Genomic DNA, 17730 nt, shown 5'->3' with positions numbered 1-17730 from the left:
ATTCAGAAATTCCTCAGTTTCCTATGGTCTTTCTTCTACCTGATTTCTCTCCTTGCAAGGTCTCTTTTTCTCTCTTGCTGTCTCTTTTGAACTCCTTACAGCCACTCTCAATCTCATTTACTAGCATCCTTTCCAAGAAAATCCTAGATTTCATCTAATTGTTAAGTCTGCATAATCTTAGAGACTTACATAGAATGTTAGAGTTGGAGAAGACAGAAAGATACAGGTAAAGAAGCCAAAAAACAAGAACAAAAACAGAGTTTAAAAAAAAGAAATGAAAAGTCTTTGCAAATCTGGAACGCTTTTCACAGTAAAGAAGTTTGGCAAGGGTCAGGCAGGAAGGAAAGAGCCAGAAGTGCCACTTACTGGAAAGCTCTCCATTGAAACGTCCAGCAAGGACCCACTGATTTATCATAGACACAGCAATGAATACACACATGATGGCTGAGGCAGGCACTTAGGGAGATGATGAGAGGTAAGTTTCTTCTGTTGGCAGGACAGCTGAAGAGGCAGCAACATGCCCCAGATGCCTGTTGCCAGGGACTGAGCCCAGCTGCTCAAGCGACAGAGGAAGCTAACTCATGTATGGTGAGCAAACTGCTGCTGTGCATGTGATGGTGGCAAAGTTCCCAGGCTGGTAGATCAGAAGACACATTAAATACAAATGTGCTCTATGGTGCAAAAATAAACCACAGGAAGTAGAAGTCCTGGGTCTCAAACGGAATTTCTGTACATAAATACATAGACTTTAATTGGATAGAAAAATAAAAGTTGTTGTAGGGGAAAAAATCTCTAGATAAGAAATTTAGAAACCTCAAATCCTGGCTTTGACTCTCCCCAGCCATGGGATATGGGGCAAGATCCCCTCTCTCCCCACTGATCTTAGTATCCTGATAAATGGCCTATCTGATGTGATCACCAAATGAGATAATGCATGTCAATGTGCTTTGATAAATTAAAACAATCATACAAATGTAAAGTGTAATTATTTTCTTGTGAATTGCTACAGCCATTGACCTTTACAGCAAAACCCTAAGGAACGGGCTCTCTCTCCACAAAATGAACTAGGTCAAATGATATAAACAAATAGAACAAAGACAGGAAGGAAACCCATCAACATGTTATAAGTAGTTTTTTGGGGGTGGGGTTAGTAGGAACAGATTATGGCTGTTTTTATTTTCTGTGTTTTCATACACACACACACACGCACATGTTTTTTTGAGATAGAGTCTCTGTTGCCAGGCTGGAGTGCAGTGGTACAATCTCAGCTCACTGCAACTCCCACCTCCCAGGTTCAAGCGATTCTCCTGCCTCAGCCTCCTGAGTAGCTGGGACTACAGGTGCGCACCACTAGGCCCAGCTAATTTTTATACTTTTAGTAGAGACGAGGTTTCACCATGTTGGCCAGGATGGTCTTGATCTCTTGACCTTGTGATCTGCCCGTCTCAGCCTCCCAAAGTCCTGGGATTATAGGTGTGAGCCACCATGCCCAGCCTCCAATATATTTTTTACAATAAGCATATATATATATATATATTATATATATATACACTTATGTATGTGTACGTGTGTGTGTGTGTGTATATATATATATATTTTTTGGAGACAGGGTCTTGCTCTGTCACCCAGGCTGGAGTGCGGCGGTGCCATATCTCAGCTCACTGCAACCTCCATCTCCCAGGCTCAAGGGATTCTCCCAGCTCAGCCTTCCAAGTAGCTGGGACTACAGATGCAGGCTGTCATGCCTGGCTAATTTTTGTAGAGATGAGGCTCTGCCATGTTGCCCAGGCTAATCTCGGACTCCTGGGCTCAAGTGATCCTCCTGCCTTGGCCTCCCAAAGGATTACAGGTGTGAGCCACCATGCTTGGGCTACAATCAGCATGTATTTTAAACATAAAAATAACAAAGAAAGCTGTTTTTTCAGCTGATAGGCAGCAATTTTCATAGTTCCTAACACATTCTTTGGCTGCCAGGAGGATTAAATTAGAGAAAAAACCTATTTCCTGCTTTATCTGGGCCTGAACACACAGATTAGAAATGGTGTACCTCAAAGTGTTACACTGTCTGGAGCTTTTTCATTCTCCAACATGCATTCACCATTTTTGGATGGGGCTTTGCTAGCATTTACGCTATATTGCAAAATACGTGCCATTCAATGTGCCGTAGGAAGCTAGTTTTGAAACGTAGATCAGGGAAAGTGTTAAAGCCCATGAGGCATTTTTACCTATTTATGAAAAGAATACTGAATTTTATTCCAAGGCCAACTTCCTACATTTTAGAGCAACTTGACAATCTTCATGTCACCCAGGTCAAGCTGGAGAAGGATCAGAACCTACTGCTTGTCACTTTCTTATTTCATCCTGGGTTCCAATACATGGAGCTATTTTAAATTTTCATTCTGTCATCAACTCTCCTCCATAAACATATTAGTTAAGCTTACACTCTGTGTCTTGACCCAAATCACTGATGTGGAAGAAAATGCATGGCCAGGAAGGATGGCTGTCCACCTTTGCATCTACCTAGCAGTTTAACACTTGCCAAGTTGCACTGTTCAAGCATCTTCACACCCACCAGAGGATACTGTCATCCTGCCTAGACTTCCATAGTTAGTCTACAAGGGTGCCACTGGAAGTCATTGTCTTCAGTGGAAGCAAGATGCAGCATCATGTCATCATCAATAAAGGACTTTGTTAGTACCCACTCTGTGCAGTATTTGTCAGGTTGTGGAGACACAAAATAGTGGAAGACATGAGTTCTGCAAACAAGGAGTTTACAATCAGACAGGAAAGTCAGGAATTGTACCTTCGTTGTCACCTGGAATTAAAAAAGGAGCATAGCATATATTCCAAGTTTTTCTTTAAAAAAAAAAATTAGCACTTGCCTGTTCAATTCTTTACTTTTAGTCTTCTAGTATTATTTTGGTCTAATTTTATCTAACCTGGCTGCTTGCACTTTCCATCCAGTCACTATATAATGTCTGACATGTGGATTCTGTCTCACTCATTATCACAAAACCATTGCCTCCAAAATTCCCTGGGAATCTCATGGCAGTAAAATGCATGATTTTTTTCCTCCTGATTGTTGCTAAAGACTCTCTCCTGGACCAGACTGTCATATGGCTTTTAGCAGTTAAGGCCATGTCCCTAGGATGGCCCCTTTTAAAATGCCTGCCTGAGAAAGTTCATCACTGCTGGGAGAAGATCCTGTTTATTCCAGCCAAACCCTGGCAACAGGCAGTTGGACCCGTGAATCCTCTCTCGAAGCAGTTACTTTAGAAAGTTGCAATGATAAATCCTTTCTCTGTCCCTTTGAGATGTAAATCTTCTAACTATCCAGAACTTTCTTCCAAGGACCTGAGAAAAGCAACCCTTCCAGGAGATAACTCTGACTTTTAGATTCTGTGGAGGGTGAGGGCCTAACCTCAGAGGACCTTGCTCTAATTTACATCACAAAAGTTTGCTTCTTCTCCAGATAAGCACCAATTAACAAACCCAGAGGGCCTAGTCACTGGGACCAACCCCCCTAGGCTTTCCTCTAGCAGCACACCCTAGTTTTTTAAAAGTGTCATGTCTTTTGTTCCCATGAAGTTGAGTTCCCTTCACACTGGAGTCTCTTTCCTATTGCCATCGTTATGAATGAATATAACCATCATTCCCACTTTAGCGTCCAGCTTTGTTTATCTTCGGCAATGTTCTACACTTCAAATTTGTGGTGTCTGAAATCAAAATATTCAAAGTCATTGTTTGCAAAATAAACAGAACACCAGTTGAAAGAGGTCAGTTATCTGCTCTAGAAAATGAAAGTTGAACTGGCGGCTCTCCAGGCCTCTTCCAGGTCCAGAATCCAAACACAGCTTTTCTGATTTTCTTTATAGTTTTTCTTGCTGTTTCCCCACTACCTTGAGTGCCTTCTCCTTTTACCTGTCTGCTTCCAAGACTTTAGACTACTGAAAGCCCCCAGAGAGAAGCCTTTCTCTCTAGAATGCTGGTAGGAGTCACGCCTAGAGTGGACTCCAGCTTTCCCTTTCCATGAGCAAAGGTTCTTAACCTCATTCGATTACCCCTCTCTGACTCCATGAGGCCACGTGTAGACCTCATCTACAGACTTAGACAATTTTATTTTACATAGGAGCCCTCAAGAAATATTTGCTCAGAGAATGATTTATTTGGTAAATCTTAAACCAGCCCAAAGGAATTTGTGTTTACCAAGAGTAATTTTTGTAATAAATTTTTTCTGCAATGTATGAAAATTTGTAATAAATTTTTTCTGCAATGTATGAAAAGTAACACTTTTGTAATCAGCAACATAATAAATATTTTATTTTTACAAATTCAAGAGCATGAACTTGGGATGTAAATTTTAATCTTGCTCTTGTCCAAATTACTTCATTATTTCAAAATTTGTGGCTTTAAATTAACAAAAATTTTCTTAATCCCATTTAAGGTGGGCCAAAAAAATCGAGGCAAGATCGTCTCAGTCATACGTACAGCAGGGCTGGAAACAGAAACCTGTCCTTAGTGGTACTAGTAAGAGTTTGCAATAAAACCAAACAAAACTGCTTGATCTTTCTGTTTCAAGGATGCTGAAACAGATCAGTTGCTAAGTGAAATTGGTAGGAGGGGTTTTTAACTGTAAACAGCTCAGTTTAACTGTAAATGACCATTTAAGTCATTGTTTACAAAATAAGTCCTACATCAGATGGGAAGAATCAGGAATGGCCTCTCCCTGGAAAGAAAACAGCAGGTGATCATCCATGAGGATACAGAAAGTCAGATGGGGGCGCGGGAGGGGGAGGAGTCTATACCCAAGAAAGGAAAAATGGGAGGGGGAGGAGTCTATACCCAAGAAAGGAAAAATGGCTGCCATTTTCCTCATGGAGGGTTTTTCTAATTATACCTCGTAAGAGGCAGGACCACCTAGTAAAAGAAAGACAGGAAGAACAGGGAAATTGTTACCTGAGGAAAAAAAATGCAGAACTGAAGTCTATGAGTTAATTCTATAACCCAGGGCTTTTCAGACATCTGAGTGCCACAGTCGCGATTCTTGTAATACCTTTTACCACATCTGTTATTATAATATATGCCTAATCTGTTTGTTTTTTTGAGGGAGGAGACAGGACCTTGCTCTGTTGTCCAGGCTGGAGTGCAGTGGCACAATCTCTGCTCACTGCAACCTTCATCTCCTGGGTTCAAGTGATTTTCGTGCCTCAGCCTCCTGAGTAGCTAGGATTACAGGAGCATGCCACCATGCCCAGCTAATTTTTGTATTTTTAATAGAGACAGGGTTTGACCATGTTAGCCAGGCTGGTCTCAAACTCCTAACCTCTGGTGACCTGCCCACCTTGGCCTCCCAATGTGCTGGGATTACAGGCATGAGCCATCATACCTGGCCAATGTGTTTTTTTTAATTGTTCCTAAACTGACTCATTTAAAAAGAATTAGCCTTTTTCTAAGGAATGATATCCATTAAAAACTATGATCTGAGATGCATAATTTAAAATATAGACATAAATAAACACATAGGCCTTTTAAATGCTCAGTTGTGTACCTTCTAAAATTATGTCAGGTACCAGCAGAGAAATGAGTACCATGTTGGAAAACACTGCTGTCATTGTGTCCAAAGGCTAGCGTGGGAATCAAATCTAGGGTGGGGCAGTTCAATAGAAAAGATCTTTCTCTACAGTGGTGTTTCTCAAAGTGGAGTTCTTGGGCTGTGGGGTGGTTTTAAAAAACAGGTCGTCCTGCGGAGAGGGAGGGACTATTTCCCTGTCCTTTGCATCTGAGAGGGCTGGTGACTGATTCAACCGGTAAGGTACAGTGGAAGTGACACCGTGTGACTTTCCCTGGAACATACACTCTGGAGCCCCAGAGCCTCATGTGAGACATTGGAGCCTCCTCTTAGACCACATAAAGTTGCTTGGGTCCCTAGTTACACTAAGCCCAGCTTACCAGCCACCCTCACCAAGGTGGCAGAATGTAGAACCACATGGAACATCAGCACCTCAGCAGAACCATACAGGACAGAAGGATCACCCAGCCAAGACTGCCTGAAGTTCTGACCCACAAAATTGTGAAATATAATAAAATTGTTGCCTTTTTAAGCCATTACATTTTGGGATCATTGGTTATGCAACAGTAGGTTACTAAAACAGACTGACTATATCAGAATCACCAGTGGAGCTAGTCAAAATACATATTCCTGGGCTCCAGGTGCAGTTCCTCAGGAATCTGAAGTCTGGTAATGGGGCCCACTAATCTGAATGTTAACCTAGCTTCCTGGATGTCTCTAGTAGACACTAGAGTTTGAGAGACATTCCTTTAGAGCTACTGATTCATTCATTCATCTATCCAGTCTACCATTGCCTTTTTACCATTACTGTAAATCTGGCCATGTGCTGAGCTCCAGGCATAACCCAGAGACCATGCCACTGTCCCTGCCTTCGGGGACACCAAGGACCAAGCTGAGCACCTGACAGTCAAGCACTAGTTGAAGGAGGAGACTCTGAATCTTCTTCCCTGTAAGAGGCTGCAGGACCAATCCTAGTTCCCTCAGAATTGCTATAATTGGTTCAAGACCTCCCAAAACTTAGTCCAAAGCATTAATAATTGGCCATGGCCGAGAAATTAGGAGAAGGTTGAATTCACTGATATTTCAGGAATAGCCATCACAGCAGAACCTTGGGATCTCTGAGGTTGAGGTTGGCTGACTGACGGTTTCTGTCACCTTTTATTATAAGAAAGAAGCCAAGGTCTCTATGGGCAAGGATTTGCCCTTGAAATGACATTCATGCATATTTTCCCGCAAGTAGAAAAGTGATCATAGATAGTTCATTACAGAAAATGAGAAAATATAGAAAAGCATTTCAAACAAGCAAACAAAGCCCCACCTCAGGCATCTAACCACAGTCTAGCAGAACGTTAAGAGGTTGCTCGAGTCAGGCACATCTATGTTTGAACCCCCGCTTCATGTAAGCTCTCCCAGGCTTGGTTTCCTGGTCCGTGATCATATTGCCTACTTTGCAAGGCTGTTGTGAGGATTAAGTTAGAATATCTGCACATGTTTTGATGTCACTATCATTATTTTTGCTAACAGTCATGAGTATTTTTTTCTAGTCTGATTCCCTTTTTATGTATTTATTGTTGGTTATTTAATAGTGCCTTAAGCCCTCTCCCCTCTGTACCCCACAGCATTCTAATGTCCCCATCAGAGCTGGGGCTGTGTCCAGAGGAATCCTAAGTGAAGAGATGGTAGCAATGGAGCACGGGGGTAGGAGTGGATGGTGAGAGGCCAGAATTTAGACAGTGAGTCCAGGGTTCCCCCTCGGCACATCCATCTCCCTTGGTTTAGGGAAAACCCAGGGCCCAGAGAGCCTGACAGCCTCCCTGTGGCTGCTCCGTCTGGATGTGTGGCTATGGCAACTGTTCTTTCAGATTTTCTGGGGTAGTTCTACATGTCCTGCAGTCTTGTTTAGTCCATATAACATTGTACATCAAATAGTAAAACACAAATTCTGTGTGGCAGCAGCAGGGCAATGCATCTATTGGTGTTATATAGGAGGTGCTATTCCATCCGTATTTCTGCTCTTGGGAGGAAATCAGCTTTCTTCTTATTGCGATACCCATCCAGATGTTATTCCTTTTGCAACAGGAGGAAGTAAGCAGCTCCCTCCTTTTCCAGAGAACACAAAGTCGCAGATGGCCAAGCACATAGACTTTGATGAGAACAGATGTAGGATCAAATTACTGCTCCACTAACTAATTATTAGCTGGGTGAAATTTTTAACATCTCCAAGGCTATCTCTTCCCATTTTTAGATGCAGATGATCATATCTACCTCATGGCATTATTGATAATTAAATGAAGTGATGTATAAAGTGTGCATACCAGAGTATCTAGCACATAGTGATATTCTAATATTGCTAACATTTTCAGAATTGGAGTGTTCAGAGCAGAGAGAAAACCACTGTACAAGCAAATAGACAAACAGCTGCCACAAGATAGTGATAAGAAAGTATCAGCAGAGCACACTAGAGGCCGCAGGTGTCCTTAGTAATACCGCTCGGTAAGGGCTCGGAGCTGAAAGTGAACAACACACAGAGACTGAATTGTCTGTGAGGGGCTGATGAGAACCCCGACATGAGGAAGCACATCACAGCCCAGATCTAGCGGGCCACATGCAGAGGACCAGCTGAACTCAGGCAACACAAGATGATGGGAAAGACAGTCTGGGCCACAACAGATTATTCTCTCAATAGAATTTTTTAAATTATTTGTGGCAAAGGACTGGTTTTTAAAAAATGTGTTGAAGACCAGTGCCTCTATTTTTTCTTAAAAGCCACAATAAAACTATTTTGGTGATGTCAAATTACAATTAAAGTTTCTAAATGCTGACTTAGAATTTCCTAACTTACCTTGTTGGGAACCTGTGGCAGCCAATACTGAGCCCTGAGTAGCATTGACTTAAGAGGTTTTGTTTGTGACTTTTTGGTTTTTGTGTGTGCTTAAGATTACTGTTGCTGTTTTGTTTTGTTTGCTAGTTGCTGAATGAGCAGGAATTGGGAGTTTAAATCAGAGTCTTCCTTAATATGATGTATAGCCTATCATCCACAAATTTGCTTGTATTAACTAAGAAATGCATGTGGTTCTCACTCACAATGTGAGCGCAGACATTCCCACACTATCTTGGAGAATCCCAGGAGAGGAGAAAGTAGGGGGGGTGGTAAGAGTGTAGGTGGTGAGGGGTCCCAGGGCTCCTCTTCAGCTATATCATAAGTGTAATAATATAACAATAATGCTTCCTTCCAAAGGGCAGAAATATAGATGGAAAATACAGCTGGAATAACATGTCCTATTAATCCTTGATCCAAAGAATCCTTCAGGAATTATATTATAAATAAATTTTGGAATAATATGGATCTAGAATAGAGAAGCAGTTATCCACCTTCCTTTAACCCTTATAGAATGTTGCCTTGCCATGACTTATTTCTGCTTAGGCCTGCTGTACACCCTGCCGTCCAAAGGGTCTCAGCTCTGACCGCAGCCCCCACCTCTCTCCGAGCACCAATCTCAGATCCCAACTGTCAACCAGATATTTTAATTTGGATCTCCTGCCATCCTTCAAATGCAGCATGCCTGAAATAAACTTCAATCCCACCGCCCCACCCCTTCCCCCAAAGAGACGCAATTTCCTACCAAAAGTGCCATTACTTTGCTGTGATTAATATGCTGGAATAACCTTTGATTTCCTCCCCCACGTCATCTTTCATAGGTGAGCTGATGCAGATGTCCACCATATTTCTCCTCTGCCTTTCTGTGCCTGACTGGGTTAAAATCTTCTCACACTTACTCTATTGTTTGATCTTCCTAAGCAGCTCCACAACTCTCCCTACCTTATTATGTTCCCCTCTAAATCATTGTGTGTACCAGACTCGTCTTTTAAAATAACACTGTAGTGCTATTAATGTTCTGCTCACAAAAACCTTCACTGGCTCCACAATCCCAGAAAATAAGATCAAACCTCCTTAACAGGCTTCTAAGATCCTCTAGAATGTAGTTGTCTCTACCAACTCAGCCACATCTACAATTACCTCCCAATATAAACTCTCCACTCCAACCCAGGCCATTCTCCACCATTTCCTTCTGACCCCTGACCCTTTTCTTCCAGGAAAATCCTAAGTTCTTCCTTTTAGGTATGTCATTCAGGACTAGACACAAGCCCAGCTCTTCCACCAGCCAGCCACCTCTCCCAGCTCATACCACGTTCTTTTCCTTCTCTGCACACGGCAGATCTTCATGCCGTATGTCTTGTCATAATTCACACCATTAGCCATCTGTTTCATCTAAGATACTAATGTCCAGGAACTTCCTTTTTCTTCTTTGGTACCCAGCCTCCTGCTACTATCACCACCACCACTACCACAAGGAATCTAGGGTTGTGCATATAATAGTAAATTTAAAAATACCTCATGAATCAGATTCGATCAAAAAAAGAACAAGAAGAAAGAGGAAATCAAGAAAACAAAATAGGAGGAGGAAGAGAAAATATTGCTGTTTTTTCTCTTGGATGCCTGGGTATGCTGTGTGCTCTTGCTCTTGCTCAAATTTACAGACTATTTGAACTGAAAGTCTTAAAAATCACTAGGTCCAATAATATCATGCTGACCATGACAACTTGTTAAAAACTAGAAATAACATACTTGACCTGGAAAAGACAATCAAAAGAGATGAGTATCATTTACCAGCTGTGTGACCTTTAGAATGTCACTTGACCTTTCTGTCCCTCAGTTTCCTCATTTTTGAAGTGTGAATGATGTAACACTTACTGAGGAGCTGAATGAGATGATACAGGTAAAGCACTTGGCCAATGCCTCAAACATGATAAGTGCTTAGTAGCTGTTAGGGAAAAGATCCCTGCCCATCTCACGTTATAGAATTGTGCTTTGAAAACATGTAAACAAAATTTCTCAAAGGCTGGTCAAAAATGATTTATTGTTAATAATAAGCTATGGGCTGGGTATGGTGGCTCACGCCTATAATCCCAGTACTTTGGGAGGCTGAGGTGGGTAGATCACCTGAGGTCAAGAGTTCGAGACCAGCCTGGCCAACATGGCGAAACCCCATCTCTACTAAAAATACAAAAAATTAGCCAGTAGTGGTGGCAGGTGTCTCTAATCCCAGCTAATTGGGAGGCTGAGGCAGGAGAATCACTTGAACCTGGGAGGCAGACGTTGCAGTGAGCCCACATCACGTCATTGCACTCCAGCCTGGGCTGTCTCGAAATAATAATAATAATAATAATAATAATAATAATAAACTTCGAGATCATTTAATAGGGTGTTTCTACGGTCTGAATATTTGTGTCACCCCAAAATTCATACACTGAAACCTAATCCCCAAAGCAATGATGTTAGAAGGCAGGGCCTTTGGGAGGTGACTTGGTTATGAGGGCTCCACCCGAGTGAGTGAGATTAATGTCCTTAAAAATGAGGACCCAGAGAGCTGCCTTCCCCTTCTGCCATGGGAGGACACATAGCAGGTGCCATCTATGAAGAATGGGCCTTCACTGGACACCAAATCTGCCGACCCCTTGATCAGGGACTTCCCAACCTCCAGAACTGTGAGCAGTAAGTTTCTGCTGTTGATAAATTACTCAGTCTAAGGTATTTTGTTATAGTAGGCTAAATGAATTAAGACAGATGCTTAATCCATATAAGCATAGCTACATCTGTACCTATTTTTATGTCTATTTTGGATCATGATATAAAACATATTTCTAACTGTGGGTCACAGTCAAACAAGTTTGAAAGCCATTGGATTATTAAAGCCCTCCACAAATAAAAACAGGGCAGAATCCCAAAACCACATATGGAATGCTAGGTGCTGCTTTAAGAGCAATTTCATCTTCCATCTTCTCTGGACCTTGCTTTTCCATTGACACCTCAGTCCTGCTAATGTTGTCTTTATTTTTCATGCATCTGACATGTAACCTAGACCACTGTTGCCACACTAATTAATGTAGAGAGAATTCCCTTGCATGGAGGCCTAAATTCTCCCCACCTATGGTTAGGTCTAGCATGTGTCTTTCTCCATCAGATGGAATGCTCAGAAACCTTGAGGGAAGAGGAGAGCTTCTGATGCTTCAGCTGGTAACTCTTTCTTGCATTTTGCAGTGATTCTGTCACCCACATTGTAGCAGAGAACAACTCAGGTTCGGATGTTCTGGAGTGGCTTCAGGTACAGAAAATACAAGCCAGCTCACAACCAGAGCTCCTTGATGTCTCCTGGCTGATAGAATGTATAGGAGCAGGGAAACCGGTGGAGATGACTGGAAAACACCAGCTTGTTGTAAGTGTCATGGGTGTGATTTTCACTTTTCTTTGCTTGATGGTTAAAAACATAGGCTTAAAATCAGCGGATCTGGGGTAAACCCTAGATTTTCTGCTGACTTCCTGTGTGATTTTAGGCAAGTCACTTAGCTTTACTGAGCTTCAGTTTCTTCCTCTATAATATGGCATAACAATAATGCCAGCCTCACAAAATAGTCATGAAGATCAGAATAACATACATGTAAAGCACTTAACACGGTGTGTTAAGTATAGTAGGCACCGAATGAGTGGTAGCTATTTTCCTGAACACATTTATACATAAATATTTCAAAATATTTCAACCTTGATATTCTGGCAGCCAAAAAAGCAGGAGATTCCTTTTTTTTTTTTTTTTCTTACTGTGATCATTCAGGAAAAAAAAAAAAGATAAAGTTAAGCTCTCAATTCCAAATATTTGAGCAATTGTGCTAGAATCTTTGGGAAGAGGACTTGAACTATAACTACGTAAGTTCATAGAAAAGGAAGATGATATTTAATTGATAGGTCTTTTTCATGTTTTTTCTGATTTCAAAAATAATACATGTTAACAATAGCAAGTTCAAATATTAGAGATGTATATAACATATGTTTTTGGGTCTCCTATTATTTTATCCTCCAACTATAGACTACTAAATTTTTTCCATACTTATCTATTATTACTATTAATTTTTATTGAAAATGGATGCTTATGCATTTGTTTAGGTGGGAAGAGACTATTCAGATAGCACCAACCCAGGCCCCCTGAAGACTCCACCAATCGCTGTACAAAAGATTTCCCAGTATGCGTGTCAGAGAAGAACCACTTTAAACAACTTTAACCAGATATTCACGGTAACGGGACTTTACACCAACACTCAGAGCAAAAGAAGGGCTTGTAGCTTCTTTCTGTGGACCTGCAAATTATACATTTTTCTGAAAACCTGGGAAAGTTTTCCTTCCACCTACCCACAGCCCTAGGCTGACCTCTGATTCTTCTATCCTTCTTTCTATCAAGAATGGGTCTCCTTCCTTCCTGGAAATGGACAAATATATTTAGATTATATTCTTTAGAGACAGCAGATTACTATTTACAGAGAGTTGTCATTCATTAATGGGCACAATACTTGTCAAAGGCAAATATTCTGAACAACCAAATACTGTAATTAGTCCAAAACATAGTAAGAGCAAATTACATAGAAATAGCAACAATGCATCAACAGCCTTTGCTGGGAAACTGAAAAATTAAGCAAACCTAGATTCCAGCCTTTCTGATATTCACGAGTTTGGGCAAGTCAATTTATCTCTCTGAGCCCGTTTCCTCATCTATTCAAAAAGAAATTGGATAGGTCATATCTAAAGCTCCACTCGGCCCTCAGATTGGTAAATGTGTTTTGAATGGCCCTAAAAGCTCACAACTGCTTGTCTGCTAGCCTGGAGTCAGTGGTTAGCTGGATGAAACATGTAGTAGTAAATCCACACAGAGCTTTTCATTTCTAGACCCCCAACCCCATGTCTGTGTGGGAAAGACCAGGAAATTGTAGCTACTGGATATGCTGAGCATGAGATCACACAGCTGCAGCTGCTTTCCCTCCTGCTAGAAATGCATACATGCCCTACCTTAAATAACCCTGGCTCTGGGTCTGTGTGATCACGACTACACTCACTCATTCAACAAGCCTGTGTTAAGCACTGTGTTTCATGGGGATGCTCAGTGATCAAGGCAGAATTCTAGCCACAGGCTAGTGGAAAGAGCACAGGAGAGATCATGCCAAGTCGTGACTAACAAGATGTTGTGAGCCCAAAGCATTTTTTTTAGTTAAGTCATCTGTGAATGTATAATGGCAGTGTACTCCAAGTTTCCTTATAATGCACTCTTTTGCCTGTCTTTTCAATTCAACTCTACTCCACGACACAAGAGAGGAATACAAGGGTACGGGAGACCCCATCCTGATGGTATTCCAATATTTAAAGGAGAGCAAGAGGTGTTTGTGAGTGACCACTGGCTCAGGGGCTTGGAAGCAGACCTCTCACTTATCTGGTTTTATCTTTCAGGATGCCTTTGATATACTGGCTGAAAATTGTGAGTTTAGAGAAAATGAAGACTCCTGTCTGACATTTATGAGAGCAGCTTCTGTATTGAAATCTCTGCCATTCACAATCATCAGTATGAAGGACACAGAAGGAATTCCCTGCCTGGGGTCCAAGGTGAAGGGTATAATAGAGGTAAGGGTGAAATGGGATTTGTCCCACTTCCCAATAGGTAGGTGGGGCTAGGGGAGAGAGAGAGAGATGTAGTTAACAGATTTTCCTGTCAATTATATAGATGTGGTGTGCATCACATATTTTCTTTTATACATCTCTCTCTCCCCCCCGTCTCTCTGTGTGTGTTTATTTAGACCGTATAGCCATATGTGTGTATGTGTATGTGTGTGTGTACACGTTAGGGGTTGTGAATATCCTAGTCACATGGCACCAAAACACGTTAGTGGTGGCAGGTGTCAGAGTTACTGACAGTGAATCCGTTCCGGGTCTGCAGCAACCTCAATTACTGCTTCAGCAGAAGAAAGAATTTGACTGATGGGCATAAGGCAGAAAAAGAGACTGAGGGGAGTTTCAGAGCAAGAGTGGAAATTTAAAAAGCTTTAGATCAGGAAAGAAAGGAAACTACACTTGGAAGAGACCCAAGCAGGCAACTTGGAGGACAAGGGCAGCGTTTGCCCTTTTGACTTGGGGTTTTATATGTTACCATACTTCTGGGATCCTGCGTCCCCTTTCCCATGATACTTCCCTTAGGGTGAGCCGCTCGCATGCGCAGTCCCCTCCTTGTGCTTGGGAGAGGAGCATGCGCAGTCTGTCTACTGGAGTTGTATGCATGCTCACCTGAGGCATTCTTCTCTTTTCCAGTGAAATTCCCCCAGGAAGTCATATGCTGCCATTTTGTCTCTTAATGTGCATGCTCATGCCCACTTGCCCAATTCCTGAGATTTTATTGGAAGCTGCTGATTACCAATTTCAAGCGTTTTTATCTACTACGAAATTGCCTCTCCCTGGCACCAGCTGTAACCAATTATCATTTTATAGCGTGACAACTGCCAGATCATCAGGGAACTGCCTCTCTCAAGCATGGCTGCAACCAATTATCATTTTAGAGCGACAGTGTGATAACTGCTGGGCCATCACCTGATGGTCGCCTGACATTCCTGGTTTGGGGGGCGCCCTCTTCTGCCCGGCTCATGCCTGACTAGCTACCTACTGTAACATACAGATAGATAGAGGCCTGTTATGTATAATTCATACCCTAATATTATCACAGTTGGAACTACATGGAGCCAACTAGTAGAAACAGAACTCTCCCATATTGTTATTAATCACAGTGAAAGACTCAAGTGACCTAAAAGCTTGACAGTAGGGAAATGGTCTGATTTCAAACAGGCTGCGTGGAGGACCTCAGTTGCACCCGGGGGCTCCACCTTAGAGCAGTGGTGGGTGTGATGTGCAGTGGAGTTGGTTCCACGTCTCCCCAGGGAGAGCACCAGGGGTTGTGCTTATTTACTGAATGGTATTTAAGGATTCCCCAGCAAAGCAAGCTGGCCATCTGGTAATAAGTTTCTATATAGTCAAGCGCAAGGTATATTATTCAAGGATAATGATTCCAACTCTGCTCAGAGGAGGGGGCTCTGAGCTAGACGTCACAAGGGCTTGAATGTAGATTGGCTTTTTGGTGGGTCCAAAATGAACATTCTCAATGGAAAAGTCTTCTTATTTCGTAAGGTCATATTCACTGAAGAAAAAATTATCACCAATATTTGGACATACATTTTTCAGTGAATATTTTGGTTTGGGATTCTGTAGATTTGGATCCTAACCATTCTGTATCTTTGTTCCTAAGGATCAGAAAGGGGTCCTTGGATATATGATGAGCTAGCATTTTCAAGATTGTAGGGAAATGTCTTGTTTTCTCCAGATGAGTTAGGGAAATACCCCTGCAAGCGATGCATGCGCATTTCATGAGAATCCAAGCTACTAGATCCATGAATTTGAGAGTTTTAGACAGTGATTATATCACTAATTTAAAATATTTTTCAACTGTCCATGTAGGAGATTATTGAAGATGGAGAAAGTTCTGAAGTTAAATCTGTGTTAAATGATGAACGCTATCAATCCTTCAAAGTAAGTGATTTTACATATATTTATTGAAAATGGTTTTTCAGTTAATCTTATTACCTATTCTGAATGGTTGTATTAGTCAGCTTGGGCTGCGATAACAAAATACCAGAGATGGTGTGGCTTAAATAACGGAAATTTATTTTCTCACTGTTCCGGAGTCTGAAAGTTCTGGATCAAGATGTCAGCAGTCCGTTTCTGGTGAGGGTTCTCTTTCTGGCTTTCAGATGGCTGCCTTGTTGCTCCCCTTCACATGGTAAGAGGGAGAGCGAGAACAAGCAATCTTTCTGGTGTCTTTTATCATAAAGACACTAATTCTGGGCTGGGCGCCATAGCTCATGCCTGTAATCCCAGCACTTTGGGAGGCCAAGGCAGGTGGATCACTTGAAGCCAGGAATTTGGGACCAGCCTGGCCAACATGGTGAAACCCCATCTCTACTAAAAATACAAAAATTAGCCAGGTGTGGTGGGGCATGCCTGTAATTCCAGCTACTTGGGAGGTTGAGACATAAAAATCGCTTGAGTCTGGGAGGCAGAGGTTGCAGAGGGTCGAGATCGAGCCACTGTACTCCAGCCTGATCAATAGAGTGAGGCTGTCTCAAAAACAAAACAAACAAAAAGACACTAATCCCATCATGAGAGCCTCACTCCCATGACCCCAAAGGACCTGTCTTAAAATACCATCTTATTGGGGATTAGGACTTCAACATACAAATTGGGTTGGGAGGGGGAATTCAGTCCATAGCAGTGATCTAGGAAGAAAATGCCTAAATTCAGGTGCCCAGATTATTGCCATACTATGGTGATGTACAAATTACCTTACCCTCCAAGGGTCTATCACTCATGGGTACAAACATCATGGGATATTTTGTCCTGTTCCTGGTGGGAACAGGACAGAACTGTTCTTAAGAGCAAATTGGTGTCTGAAAAGCTCCTTACTGCATCTCCATTTACTTGGAAGTAGGATTTATTACCTCCCAATTTTCCCTACCTTAAAGTTGCATGTGGAAGAAACTTCCACCATTCCCTTCAATGCAAAAGTGATGTGCAGGCCTAAAATGTGACCATGAGTAGCTGAATGCGGTGGCTCAAGCCTGTAATCCCAGCACATTGGGAGACTGAGGCCTCACTCTTACTGAGTGCCACCTATGTGCCAGAGTCTGTGTTGGGAGTTCTCACATATTTATTCTTTTTTTCCCCCCACCATGGCTCTTGTGAAGTAGATTTTTAAAAAAAGAAAAGACAACACCTTTAGTTTACAGATACATTGGGGTTCAGAAGGGTTCACCAACTTGTCTAAGATCATAAAAAAAGAATTGAATTCAGATCTTCTTAATGCCCTGGCAGCACTCTAAAATCATCTTGGCCTTTAAAAAAAACATGGCCGAGTCTGGGTACAGTGGCTTATGCCTGTAATCCCAGTACTTTGGGGGGCCAAGGTGGGTGGATCATGAGGTCAGGAGGCTGAGATCATCCTGGCTGGGCAACATGGTGAAACCCTGTCGTCTCTTCTAAAAATACAAAAATTAGCTGGATGTGGTGATGTGCCTCTGTAGTCTCAGCTACTCAGGAGGCTGAGGCAGGAGAATCGCTTGAACCTGGGAGGCAGAGGTTGCAGTGAGCTGAGATTGCACCACTGCACTCCAGCCTGAGCAACAGAGAGAGATTCCGTCTCAAAAAATAAATCAAACAAACAAAAAACATGGCTGAAACCTACCCTGAA

General features: G+C 42.0%; 1 protein-coding gene across 3 annotated transcripts in view; it reads left to right on the top strand.

Annotated features, from left to right (window-relative positions):
• DNTT (DNA nucleotidylexotransferase) overlaps positions 1-17730 on the top strand; it is a 43580-nt gene that overhangs the window by 1603 nt on the left and 24247 nt on the right. For all 3 annotated transcript variants that reach the window (XM_012439620.2, XM_012439619.3, XM_012439621.3), the window contains exons 2-5: positions 11670-11844; positions 12567-12695; positions 13896-14066; positions 15942-16013. In XM_012439620.2, coding sequence (XP_012295043.2) covers positions 11670-11844; positions 12567-12695; positions 13896-14066; positions 15942-16013 — 547 coding nt within the window. The remainder of the gene's footprint in view (positions 1-11669; positions 11845-12566; positions 12696-13895; positions 14067-15941; positions 16014-17730) is intronic.

The sequence above is a fragment of the Aotus nancymaae genome, unplaced genomic scaffold (genome assembly GCF_030222135.1).
Source record: "Aotus nancymaae isolate 86718 unplaced genomic scaffold, 86718_ANA_hifiasm-v0.15.2.pri h1tg000010l, whole genome shotgun sequence".
NCBI lineage: Eukaryota > Metazoa > Chordata > Mammalia > Primates > Aotidae > Aotus > Aotus nancymaae.
The sequence above is the reverse complement of the archived record's forward strand: the minus strand, read 5'-3'. Positions and strand labels throughout refer to the sequence as shown.